Genomic DNA, 16,090 nt, shown 5'->3' with positions numbered 1-16,090 from the left:
ATATGAGGAGGATGTATAGCACACAAGAGACAATAAGACATGCATAACGTTAAAACAACAAGCAAAGATGACATTTTCCATTTGATAACCTGACACAGTGAAGCCAGAAAGTTTAATGTGAAGCGAATAAGCCTGTACATTATATTGTACATCAAAAGCAACAGTAATGGCATGACATGACTATGTAGTAAGTAACAGCAGTAAATAGTCTGTGTAATAGATAATTTAAGAAGGGGATGCACTACCTCTCCTTTTGTAGCATGTCAAATACAGACATCAGGTCCCACTGCTGCAGCAGTATAGCAGCTGTTGAGTGACTCTCCTCCAACTCATTACCAAACCTCCACCTGTGACTTCCACCTGGATACACCATCAGCTCTAATTTCCACTGTAGGCACCCCACCTGGAGAGTAAAACACCCACCGGGCAGTCCCCTAAGGCAAATTCAGTGTATTTCTTTGTATCCACCAAAACAAAACCATGTAGCTTTCCCAGATGACACCGTTACTGCTACCACAAGTACAAGTAATACTGTATTATTATTATTTTGTTGTTATTGTTGACTTTTTATTCAGAATCAAACAGATATGGTATTATTTGGTAAATCTTGATGTTTTCCTTCCCAATTTTTGTCATCAGGGTGACACAAACTATCCTGTTGAGGTGTAGAAAGTGTATTAGTTTTTCCAAGTGACAGGTTAGGTCTGTGGTCATTTTGTCTGAGGAGCGATGAGTGCTGAAATGTCTCTTTGAACCCTGCAGTCTAATAAAAAAAGGAGAGGAAATGACTCTCTTCTCTCTCCATCACAACAGCAATTTTCCTGGGCTCGTTCCGCCTGCCTTATGAAGAGATCCGGGACATTGTGCTGGAGGTAGACGAGGGAAAGACTGAGCGAATCACTCATCCAGGTAAGACTGATGTTCAGTGTGGTGTGTTAGTTCTTTCACTGTCTCTCACATGCACTCACACATGCACACATTTATTTTTATCCTGCGTGAGAGATATTCACAGTGAAAAGATTTTCGGTGTCAGGTAGCTTGGCGACCCCATTTTAAGCTTGGTATGGCCTGTTTTTGGCATGAGTCAGTCTCCTCATTCTAATGTGGACCACAGAGACCCCCCCATTCATCCTCTTATAATGGATGATGAAGGACAAGGCTTGGCAAAGTCTCCCCAACTCCACCCTCCTTTCCTCTTGCCTTTGTCTTAAACCATGATTGATGAGCCTCCTAAAGGCTACTTGTTTTTACTCCCATTTTATTTCTGTTTTTCTTAGAAAGCTTTAATTGAAAGCAGGGCGGGTGCAGCTGAGGTGAAGATGCATCACTGGGCAATGTGAGCCTCAATCTGCACTAATATTTCTTGCAGTGTCCCCATGTCAAGCATTACTGCAGTCTTATTATCTTTAGTTTCTGTTTTATTTCAGATGTAGAGGGTGTAGACCTCAGGAGTGAGTAGCAAATAGAAGATTTTATTTCAATATTAACTTGGCAGTGATACACTGTGTTATGTGCCTGAGTGTGTGCAAAAATATTATTTATCTATTTTTTCCAACTAGCAGTGGGCATCGTCCAAATGCAGCTTTTAAGCTCAAGTCCAGAGGTCTTTCGTACCTCAGAAAAATAAATAAATAAAAAAGATGGTGGGGCAATATATATTTAGATGGGACTTATCTAGAGAGCTGCCCTGCAGGACTACTATTTTGAGCTCTGATAACCTTTAATTGGTTGATAATCTGGCAGAAAACACAGACTGTATGTTATGAGATGGCAGACATCCCCCACCCCGCCGCCGCCGCCGCCGCCGCCGCCACTTTGTGAAGGAGAGAGGAAGTTAAGGTGTTGACCTTTTACCGCCTTCAGCCTTTTTGTGGCAAAGTAGAAATACTCCACTGCCAACAGGGCAACTGTGTCTCCAGTTTGTGTCTCCAGCAAATAATTAGACTGGTTTACAGTAGGCTGATTGGGTTACAGGGAAACAAAGCTCTCCTCCCACCACCAAGCAGTTACTATTAAATTGACTAAGCTATTGAGAAGAAAATACACTGGTGAAACTAGTCAGCAGCCTGGTGTATCAGTGAGCACTTGAATAGTCAAAACTCTTCTCAAGGCTGTAAGGTAGTCTCAAAGTGACATGGCACTGAACTGATATGCTGAAAATGACTGTGATTAACAAATAATGGCCAAACTTAGCAGACAATCCCAGACAAGAAAGAAACCTGTACCATCCATACTCCATACATCTGCCATAACCTTCACATTCCTTCTGTTCATAAAATCCATGTGAATAAATGGTTTAAGTGATATGGCAAGTGGTCAAGGATAAATGATTTTAAAAAAATGTTTTTGTTTCCACATGGAAGCTATTGTCACCCTCTCTGAGACAGTTTCTGTTGTCCCCTTTACCTCCTCCATATCCCCCTTTAATATGAAGCAGGGCAGTGAGGCTCCTAACAAAGAGCCAGGCTCAACAAGGCTCATGAGAGCAAGTGTGTGAGTCAGCACAAGCATCTGGGAACAGAGCTAATGTCACAAAGTGAAGGGGAGTGAAGTACGTCACTGCTAGATAATGATGCTAAAAACAGACTAAAGGCTGGATCTGGACAATTAGGACAACACTCTTAAAAATGTTTATTTACTTTTTTATTTACTTTTTCTGTGTTTTTCTCTCCTTTATGTGTAGTGTTTTGAGTATTGAGTATTTACATTGAGTGGATCGCTTCTCAGAAACACTGTAGTTTATTTTGAGTCATATTGTTGGTTTACGTATTAGCATTTGTATAATTTAAGTACTTAGAATCTTAATTCAAGAGCCTTAAATATCAGTGTGAATCCACAGACAAAATATGGATTGTATTCTACCATCATCTCATATGTTGCTCACTGTTTTACAGGTCCATGTAGTCCATATTATTCAATGTGCTCTCATTCTATTATTTAATATATATTTTTCTGGTTTTTTTCAGTCAATCAAAGGTAGTGTCTGGTTTCCCTAGTCTGTCTGCAAAATGTTATTTTCCAAAGTTACAGATTTTTAATCAAACTTTATATGCCACACAGTTGCTAGGGTGGCTTTTGCTTCTGAACTGAAAACTCTGCTTGTATTTGTGTTTGACGGACAGCACAATTTTCTCCTAGGTTTTTACAGCAGTGTACACATTTTTGTTTTCTGAATGTACACAATATTATGAGGTACCATTTGACAAGAGAGAGAAGCAGTTTTTATTTATATGATTATGTCTCTGATTGTATACTTAGACAAACTTCCTGGTGAAAAAAAGAGTTAGATGATTATAGAACAAAATCATGCAGAAATGAGTTCACAAATTAAACAAGGAAGCAGACGACACATGCCCAAGAAATACAGCTAGAACTATACAGAGGCACTGAAGGGAAGCTAAGAGACTTCCTGCTGGGTGACACAGTCCTGAGTGTGGGCTCCATCTGCACAGTGCTCATCTACACTCATTATGCTGATTAATCACTCTACACCACCCACTTTCAGCCACACGCCAATCACCATTTATCCACATGGACAACTGCACACACATACAGAGTAGGAAGATGCGTCGGCATGGCTTGGGCAATAACAAAAGGAAATGCATTTACCATGTTGCTTATGTTAGAAGCAGTGGGCGAGTGTGTGCACCTAAAATAAAAGTCAATAAATAATGGAGAAATGGAAAAAGAAAGGATGAAAGAAACTTACTTGAATAAAGAAAATGTACAAAATGCAAGATAAAACTTATATTGCCCTTGATCAGCCCAAATGTAAATACTACGGTGCTTTATTAGTTGTTGGTTACTTTTTGCTGTTTGAATGGCTTAGTAGGGCAGGGGATCCCTTTGGCCGGGCGGGGAAACATTTCATATTACACAACAAATGCAGTACACATGCTTTTGGTTTGATATCCATGCTTTTCTGAGCATTTTTATCAGTTTATGCAGATGTGCACTAATGGACACTCCAGCCTTGAAAAAGTGATTTGCTGTAACTGGCTGGCTCACCTGTATTCATGGACAGTGATAAACAGTGGTTCAGTCTTAACTGGTCTTGTAGGGCTTGACACGAGGAAAATAAAACACTACTTCAGTTCAAAATTCTTCTGTAGCATTATTTTGCAAAGATGGGTGACAAGCAAGTGGGGAATTGATAAATGGAAGGAATAGTGAAAATGGAAGGAATCAAGGAAGCAAGAGGTGTTCATAATGCATCTAAAATTCTGTAACTCAATCTTATTATCTTCCTTCTCTGTCGACATGTCTAATGTAATGATTTGTCAGCAGAATGTGGCAGTGTGCTGGCCTTGAAGTACCTCTACAATGTGTCACCCTGGCAGAGTGGATAGATAGGATTTGATTGGCTCTCCTTATTCTGCATTAGGGCCCATCAACGCCTCAGAGATGATGTACACATCCCTGAATGCTGGCAGACAGTCCTGGCTCTCACCATTCATCCAGGCTCTATATGAATCCTTGCAATTCCACACTCATTTTCATCTCCATGCACCCATCACACAAACATACGTACAGTACATGCAAATGGAGAGACAATGTCAGTTATCCCCTGTGTCTTCTGACCCCTGCGCAATTGTGTCATTTATCATCCAACCACTGAATGTGTGTAAGGTCCTTGCACATGTGCAAACACAAACGTTCGCACGCAACTCTCGCAAAGCTTTCACTCTCTCTCCCTCTTTCTAATTTTCCTACAATATTCATAGTTCTGGTGGACAGAGGTTACTTTTGTATATCAGGTCAGCTTCATCAAATTTAAAAAGACATTAGAGCCACAACACTACCATACCCTGTATAACAATGTAAGATGAAGAGGGCAGGGAAAGACAATAATGAACACTGGCTCAGTGAAAACAGATTGAGGTTTGCTTTTAAAGTGCTGACAGCCTGACAAAGCTATTCATTGCTATTGTCGGCTGGCAACAGAAGCAGCAAGGGAAGGGCCCTGTAGACCTTATTTGTGTGGGAAAGAGTCAGGCACGTGTGCTCTGGGCTTCAGGGGCCTGGTTGCATTGTGTTTGTGTTTAGTTTGGCACAACAGGACCTCAAGCCGCCCTGGTTCTTTTTAGTAGCACCCTAGCTAAGTGCATATCCTACCTCTCTTGCATTGTTTAAATCATGACATGGCTATGCCCATGACCTAGCTGTCATTGACTTAAGTTGGCTTTCCTTTGGTGCTTTAATTTCTCCAAAAGTCCCTTGCAGCCTCTTTGGCCCAGAGGGAGGGCTTAACTGGCATAATGATAGTATTTGGTCCCATGCCCTTACAGTTCTTGCCAATGGAACACAAGTAGGCTAAACAATGCCCAGATTATTAATAAGAACTTGTAAACTTGAATAGTTTATGGTGTAATCAACTGGTACACATGCAGGGGCTCATAATAGTTCACTGGCAGGGTTACTATGATCTAATAGGTTGAGAGCATAATTGCATACTAACTTGTATTCCCTATAGTACTTGTGTTCTTTTGTTACTGTGTATTCTTCATTATTCAAGTAATAAACTTCCAGTTTAGCAACTTACTTAAGTAGTGTCCAAGCAGGAAAGCCCTCTCTGTTGTGCCAGTGGTTCCCTGACAATTGTTTCAACAAGTTCAAGTGGCTGACAGTGTTGTTATTGTTGAATTACACATGGTTTGCAATCTTTCAGAGAAACTGTGTCCAAAGACATCGTTAGGAAGACTTCTTACTTACAGTAGGGATTAAGTGGCATTGGTTTCCAGGAATTTAGATTAATGCTTTGCAAGTGTTCTCTCCAAGCTCCCCAAGCTTCTTCTTTTGTCTTGCCACTTTTTCTTATATTTCTTGTACAATATTTCTTGACTACTTTACTGGACTACTTCTGTTCCCTTGTTGCTTAATTGGCACATCTTGGGAAATTGCTCTTTGCGATTCTTAAATTTCTTACATGAATACCCTCTTCTAATGTCCTCCTAAGCAAATATAAGCTTGTTAAGGTCTAATCAGCTTTCCTGCCTCCATCATGCAAAAACATTGACCTCAGTGGATCAAAGCTCATAAATGATCACAAAGGGTTGCATTTAATGTTGGCAATTTAAGTTGGCCATTTAAGATCAAAATACCAGTGGTGAAGTTATTCTAATTCACACTTTAGCTGCAGAGATATGTAACTTGATTTAAAATTACCAACATCTAGTCCATGTCTTTGGGATTTTTTTGTAAATGGTGTTCACAATTTCTTTGTTTATTAGCCAGCTATCACTGAATGTTACACAGTGGAAAACTGAGATTAGGATTATGTTCAAAGTCAGGCCCACAGGCCAAAGTTTGCCTGATCCATTTTTATTTATCTGAAGAGGGAGAGAGAATTGACATAGATTGACATACTGTAGATACATGCAGACATTGAGAAATCAAACAGACTGCAGACTGCTTCACAGCATCTTTTTTTTCCCCACCCCTACCCAGAGCATGCCATGTGATTTAGCTGCTTGAAATGAGGGAGTCATCACTAAATGTTTAAGCACGCCCAGTTTTTGGTGTGTGTGTGTGGTAAGCTAAGTCTCGTCAGCAGATGATATGGCCCTGGGGTCTTGTTTTGCGGAATATCAGAGTGGCTTCTTAATGTTTAATGTCTGCCAATGTATTTTATATTACCCCATCTCCTTTTCAAAAGGAAAGGCTAATGACTAACACTACACTGCCTGCTATTCATTTGTAATTAGTATTGCCCTATGTTGTGTGCAAATGCACTAGTAAGAATATCAAAGAGGTGCAGGGAAGTGTCCAGCATCTCTCATATTTAAACTCAGCATGTCTTAATGAGTAAATGTGTGCACATCATTTTTAGCACTCATTGGCTGACATACCAGAGCTTTTAGGTAAACAGCGGGAAACATTTGTATTCATTTTATCATTTGGATTGAGCAGTAGAATGTTACACATATTAAAACATTTTTTACACATCCTGATTTAGCATGAAAATCTACAGTATGTCACAGTCAAAATGATGCAGTGCTGCAAAAATAATGTAACAACAGGAATCAGTGCCACAGCATCTGCTGCTATGTGTAGTCACTTTATGCCATATGTAAGTATATATTGATGGGTCAGATCAACACCTGTTTCAACATCTATTTATTAACATAGAATCCTAACACACACTGGCTAGGTTGTCTCACAGTAAACACCAGTGTTGTCAGTGTTCGGCTTTGCACTACTTTTCTTCACCTCGCCATAGCAACAACCTTTCCGCCAGGTCTCACAGGAGTCTTTCGTACTAGCCTCGCTTGTTATTATTGTTTATCTCTCTTGTCAATCACCCAGATCACCACGACGCTCATCCATATGCATGGACCCATCATTACACGTGGTAGCCCATTGGCTGCAGGGTCTGGCTGTGCCCGTGCCAGCCTTTGTTCTCTGCTGTAACAACAGGTGATTGTAGCAGCCTGGCACATTGTTGGGCATCATTTGCATGGTGTAAAAGTGCACATGTGGGGCAAGGCGATAAGTATGGCTGTGTATTGGGCCTGTTGGATTAGAGCTTAAGCAGGAGAATCGGGATCCCCCTTGGGCTTAATTGTGGTTTATTTTGGCACACAGCATATAACTCTTCTGCATCAAATGCTAATTTAACAATGAAATGTGAAATACATTATGCTGATTTGGTAGGGCTGGAAAAATAAGACAGAAAAGGAGAAGTATTGAATAAACAAAGTAAAGGCAGGGGAAAGAGAGAGGAGGCTTGGCTTGGTGCAATATCAAATGCGCCTCAGAAATTGATGGCCAGGACCCAAGGTACTACATGTACTTCTCACTGATCATCACCACGCTGCTGATCTCTAGCCACAGGGTCCAGGCCAGGTACTCTGTCCTCAGGTTGAATATTGATTAAAAACACACACACACACACACACACACACACACACACACACACATTCACATGCACAAACACACACACACACACACACACACACACACACACTCACATGGTCTCTTGTACATTGACTCAAATGCATACACACAGGCAAGTTCATGCACAATACAGCACAACAGTTAAATTTTGATTAGATTGAGTCCATGCAGCTTCTCCTCAGGCACACAGGGTGCTGTATTTTCTTAACCGAGTAAAAATTAGTTTTCTGTTTTCACTCTCCAATTCAGTGTCTTTGTTTCTGTGACAGATGGCACATCACTCACAGAGACGCGCTCAGACAGCAGACTCCACAAACAAATTAATTTCTATTACTGTTTTGCAGGCTAGCTCTCTTCTTTTTTGATTTATAGTCCCATATACCAGTACTATATTAGGATGACTGTATACGACATTGTAAAAGAAGAATATTCATAAATGGGAGAGTTCATATCCTTTCTTTGTTTTTTAGCAAACGTTTCACATATAGCTTGTCTTAATGTATTAAGTAAAAACTGTTATAGATAATATGATACATTAAATGATTATATATGTATTCACATTTCATAGAATGGTCCTCTTTAAGTTAATTTATGAAAAGTAGATTTATTTGTAAGTAGCGAGGGCTCAGAACAGATTCAGGTGAGAGTGGATTAGGCTTTCAATAACATTGTGTTTATCACTTATTGTCTCTGCTTTTTTATTTGTTTGTTTGTTTTCTGTCTGTGCCACTCGTCTCTGTTCCTGTCTCTCTCCTCACCAAATTCTATCTCTTTGCTTATCTCCTTTGTCTGACAATGTGAACCCTCTATATACGCCTTGTTAATTTCCCTCTTAATCTTGCTTCACACCTTTCATGGTAAATGTAAGAGCGCAGGTGTGCACATTTTAAAAAATTCCTCCATATTTCCTTCTAAAAGACAAATTTAATGTCACACCAAGTCTGTCAGGTTTTCCAGCCCCAGCCCGCAAATTAATCCCTCCCCTCTCTATCTTTCTCTCAGCCTTTTTTTCTCTCTCTCTGTGTGTTTGTGTCTTTCTCTCGAACTGCATTTCTCATTTAGTTTAATGCGATTTAAGAATCTGTCACACCCAGTTTGTTGCCTGTCAGTCTGTCACTGTAGCTTTGCTCATAGTCAGATTTGAGGTGTTTGTGTGGTTTGGCAGGGTGTAGATTCTGTAAGACTACAACAGCCCGTATGACTGATGTTCATTGTTTAAGATATTTACCTCTGAGACAAGATTTGCAGTTAGTTGTTGATGTTTGTTTTCTCTTTTCTTGAGTAAGTTACTCCTCTAATGCTGGGCTTAATTGTTTAAACCATAAAACCTTTTATTAATGAACATTTTATAAGATAAAACAAGTAATGTAATTGTAAATGCTCTACATAGAACTTCAAGTAAAAGAGATATGGGTTTTAAATATTGTTATTTTAGATTTAAAAGTACTCAGACTGAAAATATTAAATTTGGAAGGCACTGCACTCCATTTTACTGAGCACTATCTGTCAAAACTGTCCCCATTCTTGTAAACAAAAACACAACTTGATAGCCTTTGTTCCACATATTCAGTTTCCAGTTCTGTGGTAGTAACCTTTTGTTTGAGATAGATGCTGTCTACACCCACAAACTATTGTGTAAAGTTACTTTTCTCTCTTTTGACTCTTAAGCTTAGTTTGAAAAAAAGAAAGAAAGAAACTTTTGAAATTGCACATAATGTCTTTTTTGGAACTGTCAAGCGTTGGTTTGAGAAGTAAGCCTTGTAGAATGTTGAAGAGTCTCCTTGTCTGTCTATTATTTTGTTATTGATTCTAACTGAAGTCTTCACTGATTTGCCATGATCCAGGTAGGGAGCCTGCTGAGGTGTCACGGTAGGGAGATGGCAGTCCCACGTTGCTCTTCATCACAAAGCACGGGCAGAATACCACATGTTTCTCTGTCTCCCAAAATTGAGGAGAAAATCAATTAAAAAGAGAAAATCATATCTGTCAAGCACATGGCAGACATTGCTCCTCTTTGTCTTTGTTGTAAACCTCTCATCAGCCTTGTGCAGAGGAACACAGTTTACTCAGATCATCTCTTAGACATCAGGTGATTCTACCTCTTTTCTCCTTTATTTAACCCAGCTTAATAAAGACTTTATTGCTCAGAGAAAAGCTTTATCGATTGACTTGTCTCACACTATATCTTAAGGTTTCTTGGTCATCTTTATCATTTTGACATTACCATTGGGAATATGCTTCTCTGCTCTCTAAGTATATTTCACACAGTGCAGGTTGTAAATTAGGTGTAGTAGATATTAGAAGTCTTGCTTCACACAAAAGGAAGGAAGATGGATGCTCCATAACAGAGCATAAGATTGACAGTTTAAGTTGGCTTACCTCTTACTGTTTAAACATATATAGATGATTTTATCATTGGTTATTTTTATATTCTGAATTTTCATGCTTTTAACTCTTTTTATGTGGCACTACATCAGCACCTGCTGCTTTTACTAGCATGCAGTGCTATAAACTGTATGGTTAAGTTCATGCCTAATTGATGCCTAATACCCCCCCTTTTAAACTGTATTAACTTGGCATGGGTTTGCGGATGCTGTGAAACTGTGAACTTGATTCACTGGAAGCTGGTTGACAGCAGCAGAGATCAAAGTATGGAAGTGAAAGCCCTGCAGATACTGTCATCCTCTACAAATGTTTAGTGAACCGTAACCTGTATCTCATTACTTTTACACTCTCCTTTACCCTGGCAACTGCTTCCATTTCTCTAGTACAGACCTTTCACAGTCTGGGTAGCAGCAGTGGAACTATTTTGACAATATTTACCGCAGTTTAATTATTTATTTATTTGGTACTGTTTATACAACTTAAAATATAAAATTCTAAGTGAATGTGAGGGAAAAACACCAGTAACAGTATTGTGAGGCTGTCTAAGTCCTTGAGTTGACCTGCTGACAGTAAATCTATAATAAATTGATTTGAGTATTGTGTGCAATGATATCCTAATCTGTTTCAGAATAGAACAACAACCCCCAAAAATCTCTATGCTGTGGTTATTCTTCAAATTGAAATTGACCACATTTTACTGGCGAGCAGAGATTGTGTATTCACATATTCTTACACTGATGGAAATAAATTGTGCTGGTGCATGTGTTATGGGACTACTGCCGTCCCTGATAAATATTAATTGATTCTGTTTTGTCAAACAGAGTACATGATTGATTGACAGGTGAGAAATATCCAGCATCACATCCCAGATTTACAAAAAGGCAGTTTTTGGGAGTCAGATAAAAATATACATAAAACATATACACATAGCTTTTGAACTGTGATAGTCAGCAGAGGAATAATAAATCTAGCAGTGAAGGACATAAATGCTCAGACTCTGAGGAAACAGGAAAAAGCACCTATTGAAGAACTAATTAAAAGAAATCCATGTATGCAGTTGTACATTCTATATATGTTTTCTGATGAAAAATTAAGTTTTGAAATTTTGGGGGGCAATTTCAGGTTATCATAATGTATTTTGTATGCATTGTGATGTATTTTTTGACTAAACTAAACTTGGGTTAAAGTGATGTGTTATTTGTAATATCAGAGACCAATTCAAAGAAGCAAATTCATCACAACATCTGCAGTAAAACATAGTGGCAGGACAGTGAAATAGCCTCAGCTTCTACACATATCCAGAGTCCGATTTATTCAATATTTTTTCTGCAAATGCACACTGTACATTTACCGGGTAGTGAATATATTGATTGTTTTTACACATTGAGCCTGCAATCTGTTTTTATTTTTGACATGGTGAAAGTATGTAGTATTTATGAGGTTTTAACCCAAACAAATTTGGCTGTTGCTGTTTGCTGTTTTGTTCATGGATTGCTGTATTTTGGCACGTGTGCTGATATGTAGTGCCTTCATCTTCGCCCAAGGCGGTAAATGAATGTGTAGTGTTGCTAGCATACTTCCAGTAATCTCTCCTAGACTGCTGTGTGTATCTGGTGGCCTGCGGTGCAGAGTCTGGCCCAGCATCATCACCCAGTCTCCCACATTGCAACACATATGGTGCTGCCGTTGTGTCAATTGTGCTCTGTGGGGTTTCTGATAATTAACAAGATGACAGACAAATGAAATGACAAGCACAAGGTGGATTCGATTTTCCATTACCTTCTCTTCATCTTCTTCCTCTTCTTTCTTGTATTTCTCTTGTTATATTCAATTGTAGCATTTAGAAATATTTTAAAATATTATACCTCTTTCCAAAAATTAAACCCACTCCTAATGTAACTACAAAGGTCTCCACTTTGTAAATGACAAGTAGAGTAAATTGTCTTGAGTTCTGTATTTATGTATGTTTTTAAATTGTATGTTACCATAGGTTTATACATGCCAAAGTTACCTCAAGCATTTAAAGCATAGCTTCTCTGAAGGAGGGAAAATACAATGTAATACTTTCACCAAGAAAGTGTAGATATTGTGAAGACTCTACCAAGGACACTGGTCTTTCATTTCTATACCATGACAAACTCAGGCTCAACTCAAATAGAAAGTCACTGTAAAAGACACACTGTATACAGGTGAAAAAATACCCCTAACTGACTTTTTGCTCTTTGCTCAGGAAGCAATGCTAGAGAAAAGTAGCCTATAACTAGATTTTCCACAATATTAGTAACTATTGTAATGGATGAATGGTTTGCTGCTCTGTTGTTGTTGATGTTGATGTTTACATAGTGTATTGCAGTCTCCCTCATAGACTGGCAGATTACTTTTGTTCACTCAGAGTTTTATTATTATACTAACATACACTTAATCTGAATAAGATCAGCATTTATATTTTACTGGAGCATTTAGTTAATACTACACATTTTAAAACTTACATTAAAAGCAACCAATTTATATAAACTTAAACTAACTTTTAACAAACTTTTAAATGTGACTGAAACTTGCATTTTAGAACAAAAGTAATAAATATATCAAATATAAATAGTAAATCTTCTCAAGCTCAGAATTATGATATTTTTGCATTAGTTTTATGACACAGCATCAGGAACAGTTTCTTTATGAAAGGTCGTGAGTGAATAATTAGCAACATTATAGCTTTGTGCTGTGTACAATGCATCCATTGCTTTTGCCCAGTGGGAAAAAAGGAAACGTGCCCAGTCATCGTTCTGCTCCAATATACAAATCCATTAATTATTTTTTTTTTTTTTTTTACAATATCAACCATCTTTTCTGCTTCTGCTGATATGATCAAAAGCCCTCATTATCAAGGCACCATTGCTTGCTGCAGACCCTAATTGGGGCTTCACCAAAAGCAAGCAGCATTTGATATAATGGCTCCCTCCCAAACAGGAATGCCAGCCCTGCATTATGGCTTACTTTTTATATTGCTGGGTTCCCTGAGGGAAGGACAGAGATGTCATCATTAGTGGGCAGTAGACTCTGGTCGTGGTGCCCGTGATGACTGCTGAGGTCTATAAAGTGGTCAGCCAGGCCCGTGGCCCAGTAGCTGTGTCTGCTCTCTGTTTTCCCTGTCTGGGTTCCCATCTGCCCACGTGACCCTGCGCCAGTCTGCTCCCACTGAATAAATTTGGAGAGCTAATGAGGAGGGAAGCTTTGTGAGGACCTGGAAAAGGGCACCTACTCTTCTTCTTCTCCTCTGAGAAAAAGAGGGGAAAAGTCACCATGGTCAATTTTATTAACTTGGCTGACCTTCACACAAACAATTAACATTTACAGAAAACACAGCCCCTCCCATTATCTTCCTTATCTCCATCCTAATCTTCAACCTCACCATCGGCAGCACCTTCTTTTTTTCTGCTTCTATAAGAGCAATTTAACAGAAAAGAAGGAAATTAACAGCAAACCTGTTGAATGTATTTTTAAAGCAATTGCAAGGTGATGTGGATTATGCAGTAGAAGGTCAGTTATCTGAAGGTTCCTGACATGTTCAGTAATTGGCTAAGGGCCACTACTGTCACAGTAAAGACCTAAGAGTGAGCAGTGATTATGTGACCTTATCTACTCACTCTCCTACCAGACCATCAGCAAATCTGTATGCATTCTGACTTAAATCTGCTCTAATAAGGATAAATATATGGGATGAAAAATGTGTGATTTGACACTGTTAGAAGTTTTTCATACAATCTGTTTTAATTTACAAATCTATGAGAAGCCTTATATGTGATAACTTGTTATACCATTGTCTAGAAAAGTGTATCAAAGGTCACAAACCTGCGCGCTACTGTCTGATATGAATAAACTATGTTTCCAAAAAAAAAAAGAGGAAAAAGTTATATTTAAAGCTAACCAGGTAAGTTGAATAGGAACACACTCAGCAGCTTTACTCTTTGCTCGTATGGATTTTTTTCTCCTACTGTGTGAGATACCCTGTCATCCTTGTCTGTGAGGTGATTTTTATCCTGACGTGGACAGAAAATGAGATTTGCATTAACAGTAGCTCTCTCTCTCTCTGTGTTTGTTTGTGTTTGTATGTGTGTGTGTGTCTGTGTTTGTGTGTGCTCTCCCATTTGTAGAACCTGATAAAGAACCTGCCAGAGCAGAAAGAGCTGAGTGCGCTAGCGGAACTAAAGGGTGAATATGAAGAGCTAGTGGAGTCGGAGCAGTTTGGCATTGTGGTGAGTATAATTTCCTGGTGCCTACTGGATCGCCCCAAGAGAACACACAGTATGCACAATCATACTCCCAGTCTGCTATAGTCAAACATTTGCAAGCATGCACAGTTGAGAAATTCATTTTTTTTCTGGGTTGCTCACTCTTTCTGTCTCTGTATACCTCATACAGACTCACACAAGCATACTGTACTTTTATACATTTCTCTTTAAAGGAGGGGCTGCTGGGTTTGGACAGTGTTTTAGGTAGGGCCATGAAATCAAGAAATGTATAATTTAGAGGGATGCATCCCCAAGAGTTGCAGGCATGTTTAATTTAAACAGTACATCAGTATAAAGGGCATATTTGATAAAAACGAAAAACTGATTGGTAACCCAAGTTCCAAATGACAGAGGCGGTGATTAAAAACAAAGTACTTTTGACTCAGGCAAAGAACAGTTCAATCATTTTTGATTAGAATTCAGCAATGAGACCTCAGTGAATGCCATATTTTGACATCAACTGTCAATGTTGTCTCATGATAAAATCGTACCCTAAGGCTATGAATCATGTCTGTAATGCAGTTCTTTGAAAAGCATGCAGCTGTAGTCAACCAGCTTGGTGATGTATCCCAATCCTCTAATTGATTTACAATGGGCAGCCAAAGTTCTGTCTGCAGCAGCAGGATAAGTAATGTTTTGGGTATTGTAAACTTGGACTATAATGATCAGAAAGTAATGTTCTGTTTTCAGTCATCAAAAGAACCAGGGTTTCACCAGATAAATATGTAATGATTAATTACAGCTGTAATGAGTATGCATGTAAGATATGCTACACATACCAGATCAGTTAACATAATTGAGGTTTTTACTTAATAATGAAGAGAAACATGTTTCTTGTACCTCATCAGCCTGTTTTTTTTCCAATCAAGTGACCTCTCTTGCCTATTAAAAAAAGCACACACATGGTCAGACTCCGTTCGACCTGTCTTTTTACATCATCAGGCAGACCTCTCCACTTAGTTAACAGCTGTAATTACTTTTTAATTAACTGCTCTTGCCATCCATTTACCAAGTGAATACCCAGCACTAGGGAACTGTAAATGGAAATGTTATCTTTAAACTTAACTTAACAACAAGATCAGAGAGGTACATTACACAGTTTTACAAAAGAAATGTTCAAATTAGACCCAAGGGTCACAGATGCGCCCCATCTTCCAAGTTATTCTCTTTACTCGTTAAAGGCGCTTTTTTTTGCCTATGTCTTTTAGGAGATGTAATGAAGCAGGGGGTGGCAGTTTCCCTCATGATCTCACCAGTGTTGTGATCATATACCTCCCCACTGATGAAGTAGCTCCTCAATGCAGAACTATTTAGTTCCCCTGGGAAATAAGCCATGTTCAAGCTTTTTCTCTGCCAGAGCTGTCACCAACGTGCTGGCTTTCATTGTGATTTCTCCTTATTGTATACAAATCAATTCAAGTGAGGGAGAGGCGAGGAGTGTGTGTGTGTGTGTGTGTGTGTGTGTGTGTGTGTGTGTGTGCATGTGTGTTTGAGTGAGAGGGTATGCACGTGTGTGTGCAAGG

General features: G+C 39.0%; 1 protein-coding gene across 1 annotated transcript in view; it reads left to right on the top strand.

Moving 5' to 3' along the window:
• The window catches only part of diaph2 (diaphanous-related formin 2), a 344,139-nt gene that overhangs the window by 194,741 nt on the left and 133,308 nt on the right, over positions 1–16,090 (top strand). Inside the window, 3 exon segments of the mRNA XM_051072493.1 lie at positions 814–881; positions 883–909; positions 14,430–14,531. Coding sequence (XP_050928450.1) covers positions 814–881; positions 883–909; positions 14,430–14,531 — 197 coding nt within the window.

This window comes from Lates calcarifer, linkage group LG8 (assembly GCF_001640805.2).
Source record: "Lates calcarifer isolate ASB-BC8 linkage group LG8, TLL_Latcal_v3, whole genome shotgun sequence".
In the NCBI taxonomy this organism is placed as follows: domain Eukaryota; kingdom Metazoa; phylum Chordata; class Actinopteri; family Centropomidae; genus Lates; species Lates calcarifer.
This window is presented reverse-complemented; position numbering and strand designations above follow the sequence as displayed.